This window comes from Callionymus lyra, chromosome 2 (genome assembly GCF_982586985.1).
Source record: "Callionymus lyra chromosome 2, fCalLyr1.hap1.1, whole genome shotgun sequence".
Taxonomy (NCBI): domain Eukaryota; kingdom Metazoa; phylum Chordata; class Actinopteri; order Syngnathiformes; family Callionymidae; genus Callionymus; species Callionymus lyra.
The window spans coordinates 43,073,567-43,094,602 of record NC_141819.1 but is presented as its reverse complement, the minus strand read 5'-3'; the positions used below and the strand labels follow the sequence as shown (position 1 = coordinate 43,094,602).

General features: G+C 37.5%; 2 protein-coding genes across 2 annotated transcripts in view; both read left to right on the top strand.

Annotated features, from left to right (window-relative positions):
* Positions 1–207: 207 nt before the first annotated feature.
* c2h1orf210 (chromosome 2 C1orf210 homolog) lies at positions 208–6,817 on the top strand. The gene is made up of 4 exons (XM_087783116.1): positions 208–305; positions 4,423–4,585; positions 4,759–4,953; positions 6,099–6,817. Exons 2-4 carry the CDS (start codon positions 4,540–4,542, stop codon positions 6,302–6,304), a joined length of 447 nt encoding a protein of 148 aa, XP_087639242.1. The 5' UTR covers positions 208–305; positions 4,423–4,539; the 3' UTR covers positions 6,305–6,817.
* An 826-nt stretch (positions 6,818–7,643) lies between these two features.
* The window catches only part of ap1m3 (adaptor related protein complex 1 subunit mu 3), a 28,953-nt gene continuing 15,560 nt past the window's right edge, over positions 7,644–21,036 (top strand). Inside the window, exons 1-5 of the mRNA XM_087785362.1 lie at positions 7,644–7,830; positions 14,801–14,957; positions 16,144–16,211; positions 17,288–17,418; positions 20,288–20,429. Coding sequence (XP_087641488.1) covers positions 7,789–7,830; positions 14,801–14,957; positions 16,144–16,211; positions 17,288–17,418; positions 20,288–20,429 — 540 coding nt within the window. The 5' untranslated portion in view covers positions 7,644–7,788. The remainder of the gene's footprint in view (positions 7,831–14,800; positions 14,958–16,143; positions 16,212–17,287; positions 17,419–20,287; positions 20,430–21,036) is intronic.

Genomic DNA, 21,036 nt, shown 5'->3' with positions numbered 1-21,036 from the left:
TGACTCTCCTGGAAGAGTTGGACCTCAGAGGTAAGGAGTGGTACCTGGGAGGTATCTGAGCTAACCAAACACTCCACGAGAGTGCTGAGTAAACCAACACCACAGACTAAACATGCAAAGCAGACAAGAGGACTTCCTGGTTGGGACAGGGAGGAGGGTCAGTGGGTTGCGGCTAACACACCTGAGCTGATCATTAACTCACGGAAGCGACAACACACACACCTCTTACAACCTTTGTACGACAAATAGATGTAGTTAATGTGAAATGTGAGAAGCGCTGGTGAACTGGAGCAGAGGAGCCACAGGTAAGAGACCACAGCGGGTTAGCTTGTGTTTTGTCGAGAGTTTAACTGGTTTGACCGAAGGATTCAGATTCAGATTCAACACCGAAGCTGCAAACACACATTTTATATTATTGTTATTCTAGAAATATTTGACAAATGAATTTGAAATGAAGAAAGAAAGACAGTACAAGTAGTAAAGCTGTCGGCGTTTTATCCCACAAGGTCATTAAATCAATGGACCAATACTTTATTCGTCTCCAAGAGAATTCTCATGAGTAAACCCCCAAGTCAAGTTGTTCTAACCTGACATTACAAGAGGTGGGACGGATTTCACTCATCCGGATGGATCGGTCATGTCTGTTTAAAAAATTAAAACATGTCGCTGAAGTCACAGAACAGTTTCTGTGTATTTCATGAAGAAAAGGAAGTGACAACATTTCCTGTGTATTGATTGGAAGTAATACAAGTAATTAAACCAGTATTCTACGGCACACTGCGAAATGTACACATTCAACTTGGGAGTGACCTGCATAAAGGCACAGTGGAATACATCGTCAGATGAGGAAGTCCAAACTATGTAATTAAACACCAATGGATGTCACCGAAGCTCCACCTTGGACATCTGGACTGGAGCTGCAGATGTCCTCTACTATGTGTATCTATGTGTATCTGATAGATATGTTTCTATAGTGATTCGTTTCACTGTCACTTTTTGACAGATGGTAATCATACTAGGCCACAGGTGGTCGCTTTGTGCGATGTTGGCTAGCTAAGTGACAGCAACCATTCTGTCAATCATTCAACCTATTAATTGATTAAAGCTCTATGGCAAACTCATGTCTATATTGTGAACGAAAATATATCTTTATTCACACTTTTCTCATGAAATTTTAACTGTTTACAATACAAATCAAATACAGTTATTCTAAATATAATATAATGTATTCACTATGATTGCAGTGAAATCAGTGGCTGTGGCCTGGTGAGAACACCAGTACAATAATACAATAAACAAAACCTAAAATAAATCAGATGGATGCGCCTAAACCTCTTCCTAGAAAGAAGAGGGCAAAAGAGTAAATGTGCAGGGAAGGTGGAGTATGTTTTAATTCTTTGAGTATTGGACAATAGATTTAAAACTTTGAAAGCTGTCAAATTTAAGCCATCGTATATCAGAACAGACAGAACTGGAGACATACTGGAAACATAATAACTATAATTTTGCCTAATACATAACACTTCATCTTAAAGGATAAGAAACCAACAGGAGCTGGAATACAATGTTGTCTTTAGCTAAGTTTGTGTAGTATGTTTCTTTATTTGTTAATGACTTGTGTTAAGACAGAAGAGAAAGAAAACAGATCTCTCATCTGTTTTCTTAGTCCGTGGTGAGTTTATAACTTCATTACCAACACAAGGTTGCTGGTAGGATCAAATTATTTCATTTATTATACTTTATTTAAGTGTAGCTGGTAGCTTTGACATAGATTGTTATACATAAGGAAGGAAGTCATAATAGCAAATAAGGCAAGATTTTCGCATCTACTTTTTAGATGTGAAAATTCTGACTCGCAAGTTAGTGATGATGCTAACATCGCTATTATAGTGTCGCTCACCGTAACAATGTGAGTGCAACAGTGTAAATTGTGAAGTACAAATGTATGATCTCAACTTCAGTCTTTTATATATGAATTTGATTTCAATTTCAAACAACACACACATTAAACCTTTATAGATATTCATTTCAGAAAGTACCGAAAAATGGGGGAGCGATGTTATCTGCTTTTTTTTTTTCTTTTTTTTTATCCATTAGCATTGCTAATAGGCATATATAATGTTTTCATTTGACATGTAGGATGAGCTTATGCAATGTATGTAAATAATAGTTGAAAGGATAGATTGCGAGCAAGCGATTACATTTCCTAAGGGTCCACTTAATGATGACTGGCACCAAGCCAGGAAAATAAGCCTCAATATGGAAGGCTATAAAACAAAACAAAAGTGAATTCAAATGTAATAATATACCACGAGGACATAAAGTCCCTCATTAAAAAATGGTTTTCGCACAGTTTACCTTGAGGGACTAAACTCACAAAATCAGATTGACGAAATGAAGAGAAGAGAGAAAATGAAATCCTGAAACAAAACTTAAGCATGTAAAGTTGAAGTGGTAAAGAATATTACAAATAAAAAATCTAAATGATCAGTTTTTTTTGTTTTTTTTTACTATTAATGAACTGTTTTAATGGCCCTAATGTTAACATTCAAAGGGCCACATGATTCCCTCAGACCAGACTCCTGGTCCATTAGGGGTTATGGGTTACTCACCTGCTCTGTAAAGAATGTTTTCACAACAATGGCTGCACTGTCACTGCTCAGAACTAATGGTGTCATAAAATGTGAAACACTCATTTTAAAAATATTCTTGTGAATCCAAAAGACATTAGCGTGGATGTTGAGTATATTTGTGTCTTCACGATGATTCATTGATGATCAAACAAACCTTGGAGATTTTCCTTGGAGATAATAAACACTTGATAATGATGCTCATCTTCGAATCAGGACAGAATGAGGGCAAAGAATCGAACTCAGGCCCTGAGAGAGAAGTCTCTACTGTGACATCTAAGATTTGTTGTATTGTTGGTCCCAGGCGCCTGGTGTTGGGATCCTGCTGCGTCCACGCTGTTTTGCTGCTTTGTCTTTGTCGGTACAGAACAGGAAAGAGATAAAGGCGGCTCAGTCGCTATGTTTACTGCCAACACTGGTGCAGAAAGCACAAGTCAGCGGGGTCCAACCTTAATGGCTGACACTGGCCCAAACTGCTCGCTGTGAGAGAATCGCTTTGGCGCCGCCGAAGAAATATACATGAAAGTGTTCATATTGTGCTGTCAAAGATGCAGAAACAACAGTGTGAATTATTAAATAAGCAGTAGAACATCGATAGAGTCTTGTGAGTCTGCGGTTGTAATATTTAGTGAAGCACATAATCGCCAGTACTGATTTACAGAAGGTGAAACAAACACTTTTACAATAGTTGCTGACTTGTATGAAAATAAAACTCCCCTAACCAATTTGTTTGTCATGTAAATAAAGGCAACCAGCGTTGTGTTGAGGAAGTTCAATTATTTCTACCATCAACGGGATTTAAAAACTGAACTCAAATTGTTGTCATTTAAATTATCTTCTTACAAGTTTTATTGAATTTATAAGTAATTTGATGATCTAATTTTGCTCATACGTGATAACCCAACACTACTATTTTCTAGAACTGTTTTCAAAGAAAGCAGATTTCTAGAAGAAGATGAGAAGCATTTCTAGAAGGGTCAAATCGTACACTGGGACTGTAATGATGGGCAATATAAATAATTTCTAGAAAAAGAAATCAATATTTAGAAGTTGTATTCACATATGGATCAAAATTAAAAAAGGAGAAGATTGAGTCAAAATAATAAAATTGATGGAAAATAGAGAAATGCAATACATAAAGTTTCATTCAAATTCAATGAAAGTGGTGGTATAATGCCATTGTTATTAAATGGTTTCCAAACATTTTGAAAGATACCAAAAGATTCAAAAATATGCAGGCCTTGGACTGCATGCCCTAGTCTGGTGTGGAGGAGTATACACCCGAATATTACAGTTAAAAGTCAACAACCAAGAATTTTTATTGTAACGATGGGAGCAATTTAAAAGTAAGACTGGTGTGAGTCTTGTTATGTCATCATGTCGCAAAAGCACATTCTCTCTTCTTGCCCTCAAACAATAGTGTGCAGAGTCTTCTACGTCCACAAAGGAAGGTTCTCCAGCATGTGGGAACTTCCTGTTTGCGACACACTTTTCTTCCTGTTGTGGGTCAAATCGTACCGAGCGCCTGACAGCTCTGACTAAATTACAATGATCCGCGTTTCCCAGCTCAACTCTCTTCTCTGTGGTGTTGACAGTAAAGTAAGATATTTAGGTCTTTTAACCACCAGGCTTTTATTTATTATGTATCTGAACAAACAGAAATGACATACACTCAAACATTTGAAGGCTCATTAATGAATAATGGTTATTTCTTTGTCTTTGCCTGATGTTTTTTTCTGGAAATACTTGTTTTGAAGATTTTGGACTCATTTCTGAACTGCTTTGTCTGCAGAAGGAACAACAACGCCTCTATACTGCCACCTAGTGGAGCCAGACCACACTGACCAACAAGAGTTTTGTGACTATTGAGAGAAACCATCTCATGGATTTATTGAGTTAAAAAAGAGAAATGGATCCGAATTCCACACTTGCTACCACGTCACCAATTCACAATGGTAAACTAATTTCTGTATATCTATATCTATATCTATAGATAGATAGAGATATATCCATCTATATATATACTTTGTTCTTCGTGTATCTCATACAATTAAGCTCAAGTAAATTGAATCATTGCTTTGGATTATCTTGAGTTTGAATTCACAATCTGTTTTCTTCTTGGTCTCAGTCAGCTCGACCACCCAGCCAGGAAAATCCATCTCCCACAACTGGGAGTTCCTGGTGGCGGTTCTGGCCTCGGCCGTCTCTGTCTCAATCCTCATCGCTCTGATGGCCAAATGTCATGTGTTTCGTCGATATCTGGCGAGCTACAGCCACACACGACTGAGGGAGGCAGACACCGTGAGCCAGTGTGATCAGTCAGGTTTGTGTTTTATATGAAGGCATATTTTAACCACCTGTTTACACACTCTAAAATCAATGACTATTATAAAAAATTCTTCTGGAAAGGGAGCCATATCTCCATTGTTGGGATCACTCAGAGATTACCTGCACTACCGTTGTCCTTACCTTTCACCATTTTAAGTTTTTTAAGTAATACATTTATCATCAGATTTCTATCTTCACTGAAACATGATTCAAACAATATTTAAAGAATACATTGTGGCGAGCAAGGCTTATGGTTCGAGGGTATATATAGTCCCATTTGGGGTATGTGTCTTACCACATTGGTGACCCCATCTTTGAACAGGTTCCAGGTGGCTGAGGTGACTACTTTTTATTCTTCCCAGGGTTTTACATTGCTTATGATAGTGGATGAGACCTATAGATGACCAGAGGTGGTTTTCTCTGTCCTCCACAGCTTTTGCAAGCCATCAAAATGTGTGTGTCACACTCAGTTCACCATCCAATATCTTTTTCCATGGGTGATGTTCAGGTTGATATCCGCTCCTAAAGCAGACCTGGATGTCTCACCAGTTGGTACTAGCACAGCTGCTCTTCCTCCTGAGGGAAATGTTGTTTTTTGTTGCTGTGACGATACATCAATTTGTTCCTTGGTTCCTCTTTGTGCCTCAGTTGCCCCTCAAGCCCCGTTACGATTTACCGTTTAGGGTGTTGAAGTTGGCTGAAGAACTCAAGGTGGGTGGTTGGAGGATGCGGGTTGTGCTTATCAGACTGAAGCCAACTAATTTGTTGGCTGACAAATAGGCGCTTCTGACCCAGGTTCCCTGTTGAGGTCGCCCCCTTCTAAGGCCCCAGTTGTGTTTTCTACGGTTATGTTTCCTGCCTTCTGTTTCTGATGTCCCTCTGCCTGTCGCACACCTGCAGTTTTGGACTGGGGTTGCTGTTCTGGCAGACTGACTCAATGCCTGGTTATGCCTTAGAGGTGTATTTTCCCACCCAGTGGGATTATGGGTAGGCATGTGGTTGGAGGCTATATTCAGTCCCGTGTGTCTCTGTTCTGACCATCTCCAATAATGACTGTGAAATGCACCTGCTGCTCTGTAATCCTTGTCTTGGCATAACATATTTTAATATTTTTTTTACCCATTTTTTATTAATTTACAGGCCTGGAGGTAGAATTTACGATGAACAGCGGACGAGTCACGGACCCTCACCACATCCGCGTTGGTGAGGAGGACGATGATGGCTTTATCGAGGACAACTACATCCCAGCCAGCGAGAGGGCTCGGGCAGAGAGAGCTGCTGAGATCATGGAGGACTCGGCGGACACTGAGGAGGAGATGGAGGAGATTGAGTTCAGCATCACTTAGATCATACCGATGACACCAACACCACTCCATGGTTTTGATTCAGCATTCTGCGTTTGTTTTCATCTTTAGCCAATATTTGGAGACTCCTGATTGGTCTAGCTTTGGAAGAACTTGTTACCCGTTGATGAAACTGTTTATCAATATTCTGAAGGCTGCGTCTGATTTATTAAGATCTTTTTTTATGTTAAGATATTGCTGAGATCATGCCTTCTGCTTGTCACGGGAACCAGATGTCTGGGCCACTTTGCTCATGCTGCTGCCTCCTAAAATATCAAAGGGATGAAATTATGCATTCAGTATGGTTGTTTTTAAGCGTGTTTTCTCCTTTGAATGAAAAATAGATTCTACAGTTTACTGTAGTTTTACTACAGTTTTTAAAATGAAACACAACTTTTCTTGTCATTAGTTTGTCATATTTTTATGTTAATGCTTAATATATATATAAAAATACAAAATATGTGTGAATTTCAATGTTTCCAGCGAAATGTTTTAATAAAGTAGAGCGAAAAGATATTTTTTGCCTCACCTCTTTTGTCTTAAATTCATAGTTCAGATCCAAAAGTATATAATAAAAATGTTCCAGAGAACCATCACATTTTTATAAACTCTGAAAGAACATATTTTAACATTAGTCAAATTCTCAATGCACATAAAAACCATCTCTATCTCTATCTATCCAGATAGTTTCTGGTGATGAACAAGAACAAAAAAAACCCCTTCAGATTCAAATTATTAGTGTGTTTGTGACATAATCAAATGTTTATAATTGTAAAAACTATCAACGTTTGAGAGAAATAAATGTAAGATGTAAAATATATGACTAGTACAGCTTCTTCTGTTATATATAATAATAATTATTATAATGATAATAATTATCATCATCACAGTCTACTGACTCCTTTAAGAAACATCTTAAAACGTTTCTATTTGTTCAGGCTTTTCCTTGATTTTCTGGAACTCCTGTTGTGTTATCAGTGTTATCTTGACCTTTAAAGTATATACTTTATTGAATATTGTTTTGATTGTTTAAGCGCTTTGTGACCCTGGTCTGGAAAAGCACTATACAAATAAAAATGACTTACTTACTTGTTACCTTACTAAAGATTCGGATCGTTTTATTATTTTACCTTGAAGTAGGCTAAAACACTTTAAACAAAGTGAGTGGAAAGTCGTTCAATAAAAAATATAAGAAGAAGCTTTAGTCATAATTTAAATAATAATTTCACTGTTTAAGGATAAAGTTAAAAATCATGAAGGCGCACCGGATCAAGTAAAAACAAAAGCCCACACAGGGACAGGAAGTAGCAAGCTAACAACAGCTAACTTGACGGAAGTGGGAACGGAGCGAGTCCCAGTCGCAGCAGTTGACTGGAGGAGAGCAGGAGGGAGGAAGATGGGAGACAACACGAGTTACTAGATCTACACATCCAGTCACACACTTATCCACGGTTGCTAACTGACGAGGAGTTTTTAAAGCGTCCGTCATGTCGGCGTCGGCGATATTCATCCTGGACCTGAAGGGGAAGGTAAGTTGAGAGTTGTGTGAGTGAACACCTGCTACTGTTCTCTCACTGACACTTCACTTCAACACCATATTGAATCTTTACAGTGTTAGTGAGTTAGTGGAGAGGATCGAGCTCACTTTCCACGTCACAGCTCGCAGGGTGAGAGAGGCTCAACTAGTTTAACTCGTTTGGCTGATGGATCAACTGTCACCGTGTGTCTCATGGAGGCTCAACATCTCACCAGATACTACTTCAACTCAAACTGAAACACTTCAATGGTTAAACATCTTATGAATGAGTGCATGGAGTGAGACACTTCAAAACAGAAAAGTGCAACATTTTAAAAAGTTGATTCACTAAGTGTGTGCTTTGGGTTAAAATGGCAACGTCTTATTAGTATAAAACAAAACTAACACATTTAAAATGTGTAGCTTAATTATTTATTTACAATTTAAATATAAATCTATTCATTTAAAAAAAACATTTGGCTATCACCCTGAATATGGTTCATATAAATTGTATTACTTACTTACTTTTACTTACTTTTGTTTGCATTAAACCATAAAAAAAATCATAAAATAAAAGCTATCAATAACAGTTTGAACTGGAAATACGAGGATGTCTTATAGGTATAGGTATGTGAGGGTGTGTTACATCAGGGATCTGATCTTGTTTTAAAGATGGACAGATGAGGTTATGGAGGGGTTCCTAGTGTACAATGATGTTTGCTGATGTTATGGTAGTTTGTTGTGAGGGCATGATGACAAGGGTGGTGACATCTGAGGAGCAAGAGAGTGACAGGGAATCTTGATAGGACAGTTGGGTTCTTGTATGATGTTTTGTTTCAAATGATTACGAGTTCATCAAATTTCAAAATGTAAAAATTACAGAATGTATTAAAAAATAATGACTTCTAGTACTTTAATGGTATTTTATTAAATGTTTATTAACAGGACAAGTTAAAAAAGGATTATAGGTTTGCTGCTCACACACCAAGCCCTTTTTTAAAACTTGCCACAATACAAACAACTGAACTAAAACGGCATGTAATCCATTAACTGAGATAAATCAATTTTCATGTGACTGTGCTGACAACACTGTCATTCAACATACTTTACTTTAAAGAGAGATATGAAGGCTCCGGAAAGCAGCAAAACTACAGAATTTGTGGGACTGTGGTTCAAAACCCTGAGACACAAATGTTAATAGAATCCCTACTATATGAACATTATTGTTTATATTAAAGCTATCAAGTGTAAAACAAACAAAAAAAGATTACATATTATTAAAATGTTAATGTGTGGCCTTTTAAAGTTACAAAACTACAAACCTTTTAAATGAATAATTTATTCTGAAATCAGATTTATTTGTAATTCTCCTGCTTGATGGTTGCAGTTGCCAGGCATAATAGTAAATTGACTTCACCGAACACACAGGGTCTCTAAATACTTAAGAGAAACATTCTAAAGATAAATGAAGAGGGCTTTGTGGATGTGAAAAGTATTCAGATGCAGTTTATTGTCGGGTGGTGTCTGATTTGAACAGACACATCTTGTTGGGGGAAAGAACTACTACTAATCAGGGAAAGAAACAAAAGCAAATGTGATATATAGATGTTTTTTTAGATTTGTGCCTCTTTGTGACTTTTAAATTTCCTCTTGCACTAGTTGTATTCACGCCTCTTGTCTGTATCTTCTTGGAGAAAATGTACAACTCCCCACTGTTTCCTTTTTTAAACTCTGAGAACATATTTTGGAACAGAATAGAAGAAATCCGAGGTTAAGTGTATCCGTTTCTGCATCCTACTCTGAGTTTGTTCGTCATATGCTAAAAAAAGTGCAGTTTTTCCGAAGCCACATCTGCTTGACAACACTATCAGCTTTCGATCCCTCAGAACCATAATGTCTGATTCTCTCGCTCCATCTTTTAATCCATTCTTGCCCGAGGCAAATCTCAATCCATGCACCTTCAGTCCTCCCAGTCTGCCCCTCCACCACCGCTGTCCTACCTCCGGAGATCTGAGGCTTAGAAATGTCAGCCTCTTCTCCCACCAGTCTATGATTCAATGTTATAATAAGGGAACGCGTTCAAACCAAAAGTTTTGGCTTGTAAATGAGCAGCAGCCTTTTTCATGAGCCTGAAGGGTAAAACGTGATCAAAGGAGGCTTGGGGCGGACAATGCTGGTTTTCCCTGATGGCCTTCTCCCTGGTCAGAACCAGCAGCTGAGCCTCTTGCATTCTGATTACATGGGCAAATTCAGATCAGGTTGCTTTTAAATAGTGTGCAAATTCTGCTTTGATGTAGCAAAGTCAGGTTTAGGTTTCATTTGTATCCAGTTTTTCAGCAGTTAATATTCCACAGAACACTTTGTTGCACACCGTCTCCTGCTGCCCGAGTAGGTTCATCTGTAGTTTACCTTTCTTCCTGGCACCAGACGTTTCAGACTCTCTACGGCTTAGTAGAGTGCTGCAAAAGTTCTGTGGACCCACTGCTGGTGCTCATCTTCTGTCTTGGGCTCACTGGATGTGACATTGTCTGGCATTCAAGTTTGTTAATTTGCAGTGATCTGGCACAGTGACCCAGATTGCTTGGATTGGGAAGAAGAAACTTTCTTAGTAGCCTCCCTTTAACAAAACATGGAATATCTCTGGAGTCCTCCAAAGAGTTTTAATCATTTTTTGTTTTTTGAACGGTTGCCTGATTTAAAGAACCAGTAAGCTCAGCCACACTTGTCCACCAAAACTCCAGCAACTGAAAAGGTAGAAAGAATGTAAAGGTTGACCAAAGTGAGGAAAATAAGATTTTACTACAAAGAAATTGACCATACAGTGAAGATTAGTAAGTTAAATTTGAACTATCATTAAGTGGTGGTAGTATTTGGGTCGTGTTCATTAATGGTTCATAAACTTATATTTACTGTTGTTACCTTTTTCCCCCCTGTTACCACATTCTCATGATAAAATTATGTTGTAAATTTTTCAGTGAAAAGGAAGACTACAAAGTCATCAATTGGGGGGAAATACCAATATTGTCAAGTAAATAACTTCATTGTTGTCTCTCACTTTTTCATGGTTAAAACCAGGTTAATGAGAAAAGTAAAAGGTAAAGTATTAGAGATTATAATCTGATTCCTTCTAATGTTTTTGCTGTAGTTGGGTTAAGAGGAGATGTATTTGCTATATAAGAGAGGTTCAAAGTCAGTGTGCCATATTCAGGACACCTCCAAATCCTGTCCTGTAAGACAAGACTGTTACATTTTAAAAACAAGAAGAGTTAGTACATTGCCGGAGAATATAAACCCTCTAGCCATTTGCCACTGTTTGACATTCTTTGCTTTCTGCACTAAACAAAGTAGATGTTTTATTTGTCTCTAAATCTTCACACACCCTACTAAAAATAACTTCCAGTTTCATGATGTTCAACTAAATCAATATAGTATCATAATAATTGTTGTTATTGTCTGGCTACATTGGAGATCCAACAGCGCTAAACGGTTTAATGCAACAATCAATCTAATATTTAAAAATATTGCAGACAAGGAGCAAAACAAACGATTAAAGGTTGTGGCTGTTTAAACATTTGTCTTGCTTACTCTAAATATCAACCCATTATTTAACCATTAGGACAAAGAGGATCTGTTCAAGATGTTAACCTTTCAGGAGCTGATTAAAAGTGGTGACTTAGCGGGATGCCATTAGTTTGCTACAGACTCTTACTGAATAAAAGACCTTTGAGTCAGGGACGACGTTTGCTGAACAAGTGGTGGCGTGAGCCAGTACAAAGAATCATGGTTCCAGTTGAGTTTGCAGTCTTCAATGTGCCTTTAGTTGAGCTGCATGTAAACAAGTGTTTACTTCATGTGTCTCAAACACTCAATTCAGTTCAACACTTGTGCAGCGGTCGTGGGGGCGTGGGGAGGGGTTGCAAGAGGCTTTATTTTCTTGCAGACTCCATAGAACGTAAAGAGGAAAGTATGTAGATGATAAAACATAAATGTATCTTCTAAATTCAGCATCTTAGTGGAACGACGATACATACCAGTGGTAGAAATACTTGTTTCAGTGTTCTGCAATATTGCAGAATGTCAAAAATGTGTTCTGCAATTTGAAAATAGTTTGAACAGTTCCGATTATGACGGCTGATACAACAACAACTGTGTATGTTAGTAAGAGCCGTTTTCCTACAAGAATGTAATTTAATTATTCCTCGAGCCGGCTCAAAACACAATTACCATTAGCATATCATGCCTCACTTGCTCACTTTAAAGTTCCAATGAAAAAAACAACGGAACAAAAAATATCTATCTTTGACAAAAATTGACAACAAGTACAAGGAAACTTAAACCGAAATTCTTGTTTCAATAGAATAGTGTAGATCATGAAATAAACAGCAAATGTGTAAACAAAAAAGCAAATAAATGTACAACACCTCAGAAAGATGTATTTGACTAATACCCCAGGTTGTTACCAGAGACCCCCTTGTAGTCGTCCTGAACAAAGCCACTCTTCCTTTTCTTTGACCTTTTTAAAACTTTGCGATGATACGGACATGCACCTGCACAGTCGGGGTTTCAATCACTCTACTTGCACGGCTGGTATGTGAGGAGCTACTTGACTCCCAAAAGTTGTCTTCATTTGGAAGTGAAATGGTCACAGTAGACTTTAATGAGATGAGCATTATTAAGTAGCTGCTCTCACCGCCAGGCTTGAAAATGTGCTCGCTCTACAAGGGAAACTGTTTGATGTGTTCCTCTGTGCTCGGTATACACAACTATCTGATGTTTACCTTCGCCTTCCTCTGCTGCAGGCTTTGTTTGTTTGTTTTCAAGTTCAAGTGTTTGTTTTGGTGCAGTTAGCGAAGCGAAGGACACTTAAACGTTGTGGCTGTTTCAAAGTGTTGTTTTCTTAAGCTAAACTATGGCATTAATAGGACTACAGCAGTGACATTTAATCCCTTTAAAGAGAAATGCATGCTCTGATGCTGATCATCTTACAGAGGCAATCGCTGCTGAAAATGCGTCGTACAACACCTCAGAGTAACCAGAGGGATCATGTTTTATCATTGTTTGACTGTGCTTTTAATTCTTGTCATATCCTGATATTATATCACACCCAAAGGATGAGTTGAGCAGAAAGCCGGACGTGTGTCCGCTTGGCATTGCCCAAGGTTGAGCCATGTCGGTTGTTTTCCTGTTTAACTGGAAAAAAGCTCTTAAAGTACAAAATGTAAAATTCAGGATAGGCCATTTTTACAATTCAACAGGTAAGAATTAATGTTTCCGTGTTGAAAACAATTTCCGTCACGACGCACCACATTATTCTTTGTAGTGCATCAGTTCTTATCCCTGCTCACTGGCTGTCTCTCTGCTCCCGCTAACTTTAGCATAGAAGAGTAGGATCCAGGTGTTTTCCTTCAACATTTTTTATTCTACTTTTTATATACAGCTATGTTTATGTATATGTTTTAATAAAAAGCAACAAAAAATAGCTGAGTATAAATGTTTTCATAATATTGATGTATAATAAATGAATTCCAATATGCAATAGACACTTCCAATAGTCACTGTCTTATTTCAAAGCTTGTGGTATATTTCCTGCAATCTGTCACCCCACTGATGCAAATGTTTCTCTTTCATTCTCTTTCTCCAGTGACCTCTGCTCCCTTCGCTCTGTGCTTTCTTTCTTCTCCTCACAGAAGCTGAGCAGTGGCCTCTTTCTCTCCTCGATTACTTTACTCTGCTGGAATTTCCTCTTTTTCTATTTCTTATTTCCTCCCGTCTTTGTTGTACCTGACCCAGTGTGCCCCCAGCAACAAACACTCGTGCACAGAGAGCTGTGTCTGATGTAGATCGTTGAAGCGGCGCCACTTTGATCTCACTTCGGTATTTGTGCGATTTGTGCTGCTGTTTGTGAGGCAAGACTGCTGACTCATTGTGTGTTTTATTTAAATTAGTTGCATCTTTAAGGGAATTCTTACAATATTAATACAAAGCGGACGTGGATGTTGCCTTGATGGTTGTTTCTTGTGAGCTTCTGTGTGCTCAGTGATTTGGAACCATTGCATTTACTCTCTGGTTCAAACTAATACTGATCTCAGCTTCTGAGGCCCCCCGTTGGCTTTTCTTGGTCTTAACGATCTTTGGTCTTATCTTGTCCTTATTAGTCTATGGTCTTGTCTTGTCCTTATGAGTCTATGGTCTTGTCTTGGTCTTAACTATCTATGGTCTTATCTTGTCCTTATTCGTCTATGGTCTTGTCTTTTCCTTATGAGTCTATGGTCTTGTCTTGGTCTTAACGATCTATGGTCTTATCTTGTCCTTATTAGTCTATGGTCTTGTCTTGTCCTTATGAGTCTATGGTCTTGTCTTGGTCTTAACGATCTATGGTCTTATCTTGTCCTTATTAGTCTATGGTCTTGTCTTGTCCTTATGAGTCTATGGTCTTGTCTTGGTCTTAACGATCTATGGTCTTATCTTGTCCTTATTAGTCTATGGTCTTGTCTTGTCCTTATTAGTCTATGGTCTTGTCTTGTCTTGTTCTTATGAGTCTATGGTCTTGTCTTGGTCTTAACGATCTATTGTCTTATCTTTGTCTTAATGGTTTATGGTCTTGTCTTGGTCTTAACAGTCCATGGTCTTCTCTTGGTCTTAATGGTTTAGGTCTTGACCTGGTCTTAACAGTATATGGTCTTCTCTTGGTCTTAATGGTATATGGTCATGTCTTGGTCTTAATGGTTTATGGTATGAGCGTGCTATAAAATACTAAATTAAATTCACCAAAGACAACAAGTGAAAACGTTGTGGGCCTAAAATAGAAAAAAATGATCTTAAGTTGGTCCATAGTTAAATTAAGACATGACTAACAATTTAATACTTTTAAAAGCATTACTTTCAAATTAAAAAGGCATTTACTCATGTTTGAACATAACTCCAGGACAGTCGTCTAGAACGAACAATCCATCTTTTACCATTCTCTGTGTTTGTTCTTTCAGGTGCTGATCAGTCGGAATTACAGGGGAAACATAGACATGAATGAAATCGACCACTTCATGCCAATCCTGATGAAGCGAGAGGAGGAGGCGGAGATGACGCCCCTCGTTACCCACGGTTCCAACCACTTCCTGTGGATCAAGCACAGCAACCTTTACTGTATCCTGAATGTGTTCACCCACAAAATAATTTAAATGTATTCCTTATTATAGTATATTTCATTTTAATCCAGTTATAAAGTTATCGGTAATTGACATTTGATCAATAGGGTGAAGTAGAGCTTTGTTTCTTAGTTGAGAAAAATAACCTGTTAGATAGCACAGAAGGGAAACATTATTGTAATATATAAATGGAGTAATATGGAGTCTAAAAAGGAATTAATATTTTAATGGCATCATGGTTGAAGGAAGTCTTCTATCAGGAAGCCCTACAACCTCATCTTATCTTCTGTTTCATCACCTCATGCATCACAGGAAGCTAAAAAATTGAACACAAGCCACTGTGACGTGCAGCTGCTGTGCTTTATTTCCTTTTTTTCCGTTGCAGTGAAACTTCTCTGCACATTATTAATTCAGCATCATATTGCAGTTGTGAGTAAGTGTTATTCCCACTGCAGCACATTAGACAAGTGAGCCCTTACCTCCCTGTAGCCATGTTCTCCATTGCCAATGTGATTCTTTCAACCTTTTTAATTTCAGCGCCTTCATCTCAGAATTTAGTTTGAAAAAAAGTCCTCATGCCGGGCGTGCACCATAGGTGGGGGTTTTTACTTCCAACTGCAGCTTGAAATGAACCCTGTTGTGATCACTAGATCTTCCAGCCAGAGTCATAATTTATGTCAAGTCTGATAAAATTGTGATTCAAGGTAGGCCTCAAAAAATAACCTATTTGAGTTTGGCCTGACTTTAATCATTTAATTCCTACACTTGTTAAAATGTCTGCTTAAAAAATCAACACATTTTTTTTATTGCTTTATGGACATTTAACTGTAAACACAACATTTATTATCATACAAGCTTTATACCTCGTTAATAAAATGCAGTAAACTGGCATTAAGATCGACTTTAGATGTTGCTAATGAATGGTTATAATAGTAGTAGCACATATTAAAAGGCTCTCACGTGCGATTCAAATATCAAACCTAATTAAATTATATTATTCACTAATACGATTATTTTAATCTTTTTCCCATTATCCCAGGGTCAAGGTGACTGGAAGCCCTGAAAATGTGTAGTATCCCTTGTGTTATCTCAGGGTCAAGTGTACAAAATATAGCATGTGATTTTGAGCCTGCTTTGTTGCTACTGCGTCACCCTTGAATGATTTATCCTTGACTTTTGTTCAGTGGTGGCGATGACCAAGAAAAATGCCAACGCTGCTCTTGTTTACTCCTTCCTTTACAAAATCGTCCAGGTATATGTTTTTATTCAGATATTTCTTAGTCATTTCTGTGATTACAGGATAATGATATTATATGTCCTCATGTATATTTTTTGATCGTGTTCACTCTTTAATCATTTAAAAAGTGAATTAGTCAGCATTTAATTTTTTTTTTTAATTAAATCAAGTAAGTATTTAAAAAATATCGGCCAGTATTTACAACATCTGAAGACATTTTATTTTTGCAGGCTTTTCCTTGATTCTCTGAGACTCCTTTGTCTGTCTCAGTGTTGTCTTGACCTTTTAAGCATGTATTTTATTGAGTATTGTTTTGATTGTTTAAGCGCTTTGTGACCTTGGTCTGGAAAAGCGCTCGATAAATATAAACTACTTACTTACTTACTTACATCAAGACAATCATTTATGCTCTTTAACTTTTAGTTATATTGAGTTAAATTAGTTTTAAGTGCTTTATCATAAAATACATGAGAAGACGTTTCAGTTTAAACTACACTTGATGAAAAAATATCATAATGACCGATGTTGGAGAGAAAAAAAATCCTTTTAACATGCAGTAACCTAGAACAGAACCAGACTCTGTGTGCAGTTGTTCCTTCAGCCTCTCCTGGATGTACAAGTCACTCCCCTTAACTATGATGGTCCACTAGTGGAAGAGGAACATTTCTTGCCTATCAACATTGAACACCAAATGATTCAAAAATCACTGCAGCTTGTTTATCCCCAAAGATTTTACTGCTCTTTTGTTAAATTCTGTTTTAATATGATGGTGACCACAGTTGCCATAATCTTGTCCAGTACAATATCCCTCTGTGAGTTGCAGTGGAAACATTTCCACGTGAATTTGAGATTCTCTGGCTGAGAAAACCTAATTGACATTGGCTGTGCTGAAAAAACGTGTCCAACAAAGTGTTAGGATGATAAGAAAGGACAGGAACAGGACCCAAGACAAATGGCAGCCCTGCTGGAGTAGAATTCTCTCTGGTACTGGTCCATCTCTTTGAGAACAAAACACTCTCAACAAAGTGTCAATCTCAGACATCTTCTTATAAAATGACCCTAATGAGGTAGAATATATTTTTTGTGTGCAGGTATTTAAGGAGTACTTTAAAGAGCTGGAGGAGGAGAGTATCCGCGACAACTTTGTAACAGTCTACGAGTTGATGGATGAAGTCATGGATTTTGGATTTCCACAGACGACTGACAGCAAGATCCTACAAGAGTAAGAAACATTCTTACAGCACATTCAAAGGATGGTTGGGAGTATTGAGAATCATTTCTTAAAATCCCCTTTACACCTGGATTATTGCCGGTTGATGAAACTTTCTTAGAATTGTAGTCAATTGAGGAAGTACACTACTGTCAAAACACTGTCAATCAAATAGGTTATCCAGCCAAACTGACCTTTTCCCTCCCTCTCTTCTTTATGTACACTTTGAAAGAACAATGTGGAAAAGTCAGAATTAATGCTGGACAGTTTTAGAAAAGAATTCTATGCAGGGGTTCTTTTGAAATTAAACGTTTTAAATAATATCTGTCCCTCTTTAATTGTATGTGTGGTTTGATTATAAGTTGCAAACCGATTATGAGCCAATGCAGTTATGGACTGTAAGTATGTCGATAGCATGTCTCTTGTTTTGGTGTCATGCATAAAAATGTAATTGTAGGAGCTTCATACTTGATAAAACATTAAAAGTGCAGCTTCACTCATTTTTTAATTTGCACATCAAATGAGTGCATGCAAAAACATAATTGCTGCACTCCAATCTGAATTAATGAATCCCAAAGTGGTGATGCACCTCTCTTCACATGCTCAAGTGGTTGATTTATTGAGGCTCTCACTTAACACAACGTGATGTGCTCCTGTTTAGTTCATTTTCTGTGTGGGTAATGACTTGAACAATCAGCCTACAAGCATCAGTACTGAGGAGGATTCATATTTTCCTCAGATTGTTGCACCCACAGTCCAAAAACTGAGAGGTGATTTGATGACTCTAACTTGGCTGTGTGTGTGAGAGAGACTGTAATAGTTAATAGTTAGTTATTTGTAAATTGTCTAATTAATAAAACGTTCTGATGCACATGTGATCAAAATAAAATTGTTGCTTAGCTGTCTGTAGCATTTTCTACATCATACTTTTACTCTAATATCATGAGGACTTAATGTATAATTGTAAAATATACACACACACCTACACACACACTAATGTTCTTCCTTCCACCTTGCACTTTATGCGAACTTCTGACACGTGTTTGCCTCATCCTTCAACCCACTTCTTGCCTGAAATGTTTCTTGAATACAGTTTGGATTTCATCGAGTATGATGTTTGTGCATCAAGGTTAAGTGGAGGATGTGTGTGTTTGGCATCTGAGCAGGCAGATAATAAGCAGCATAATGAACGCACAAGGGACAGTGAGACAGAAAGAGCCGAGGCGCTGATCCTCTCTCCGAGGAGACACGCATGTCACGTCTGTGGCTTCGCACACTTGTGACACGCTCGCTCTCTAAAGCGTCCCTGACCTTTTCAACCTGAGCACAAACTTTCTGTTGAATTAACACGCGCCTGGTGAGACACAAGTATGTGTTCAGGCTTCAACGTCAATTAATGTGCATTCTTGAGTGTCATGCATGATATGTGGATGTTATATATTCTTATTATAATGTTAAAATTCACCCCATTGTGAATTTAACGCATCGTTCAAGCTGTTATGGATATGGAGTGATCTGTTGCCACAAAACAGAACTTGCTTTAGAGTGACACACGGTTGTTAGGAAAATATCCAATGAACTTGAATTTTCACTGTTGTAATGGTGTTTTACCAGCACGCATTCAAATGTGAAATCTTTGAATAATATTTATTATTCCACTTTCTATTATATTTTGAAATCTTTACCCATTTGATGTATAATCTAGGCAGTTTTTTTTATTGATTCTTTTTTTTTTTTTGTTGCTATTTTAACTTTTACTGTCTATTCCTATTGTTGCCTTATTAATGATCTCCCCCGGGTATATAATGTGAGGATCATCCATTACATGTTAGTAAAGTTAAGTAATTCAAAAGTGAAGAATTTATTTCCAAGATATTTCCTGAAAATTCACTTTTACCTGAATTCTTAGCCCACAAACACTAAGCTAATTTTGTCAATCAAACTATTAATCTAAATATGCAGCGTGTGTGTGTGTGTTGGTTGTTGGAAAATACTGTAAATCAGGGGTCTTATACCCATATATATGTGCTGCTACTAGAGCCAAATTCTTGTTCTTCTCTGGACTTGATGATTTGATAAACATTTTGTTTTTTATTGTTTTGGGATTTTTGTGTGGTTCCTGTTATGTTTTAAATAAATAATTTCTTTACTAAATAACCAATCATAAATACGTGGTACCATTTGATGTGATGATCTTTATTCCTTAACCATCTGACATTTTGTCAAGATGAAGTTCTTTGATCTTTTGAGTGCAGAAAAAACTTCACAGCAAATGGAGGATTGCAGAATTTAATTTCAACAATGAATTACGAAATCTGGGTTACGATCTAGATCCATATGTCTTTTGAAGGAATCCATCATTCTGATGAGGGATAGCTGTGTTTTTGTGTGTGTGTGTGTACAGCTAATTTGAATTTAAGTAATAATTAACTGTTCTCTATCTAAATCATCTTTGACTTTATAGGGAACATTCTGACATACACTATGTTTGCACTTTTTTAAACTCACACAGTTATTATTATACATTATAACTTTTACTTTTGGGTTTCACCTGCATGCATATCTTGCTAATAAATGTAGCAATACAAATATTGCTTCTGTCCCCGGACACTTCATCACAAGCTGTTGTTGACTACAGCGAAGCAGCATAAATCACTGTCACGTAAACAAATGCTGACATTATCATATGTAGCTGAAGTCACAATTGATATGTAAATATCAATTTCCCTATTACACAAATGAATAATCATCAGGCAGCACAAATGCCAATCATTAATTTATTCACGCTGGACTTATTTATTTGCTTCATTCTTGACACGTAATCACAATATGATAAATGGCCTCTGAGGGCTTTGACCAATTTTTCTTTTCTGGCCTCCAGGTACATCACTCAGCAGGGTCACAAGCTTGTGTCCGTTCGACCTCCTGCCACCGTCACCAACGCCGTCTCCTGGAGGTCAGAGGGCATCAAGTACAGAAAGAATGAGGTTTTCATGGACGTCATCGAGTCTGTCAATCTGTTGGTATGCTTGTTTCACATAATCAATCAGTCAATCAATCAAATCCATTTCTACATCACGTTTCATACATTTGGCTTTTACATTTAGAAATCTATATAAAATACAAATAAAATGTTAGAGACAGCTCCAAAAACATACGTCAAGCCTAAAATAGTAGATTTAACTGAAAACAATCGGGAAACTAAAATAGGATTTTCTTGCGAAAACATCATAGTCAGGGGGAACCGCAACAAACAAGAACTTTACTACATCAGTGCTTCTTTCTGTTTTAAACATGTTTGCCTAAAATGTGCTTTTTATCACAGCAGCTTCTCAAAGACGGAGAAGAACTGTGGTGTGAAAATATAAGATGATCGGTTCCGCTGTAACTTCCTGTTTTGTGACCAAAGATTTCTTTCACAGAAACCACTTTCATTCCTCAGATGGCATGCTGGGAGATTTTCTCTCTGTGAGTCTGGTGCTAAATGCAGCACGAGCGATTGGGGTGTTCCTCGCGTTGGTATATGTTTAGCAGCAGGAGGCTTTGCTCAGATTCATTCCTTTAAACGGCAGGAGCTGGAAAGTTATCCATTGGACATGTTTGTCATCATTTATTCACATGTACTAGCTA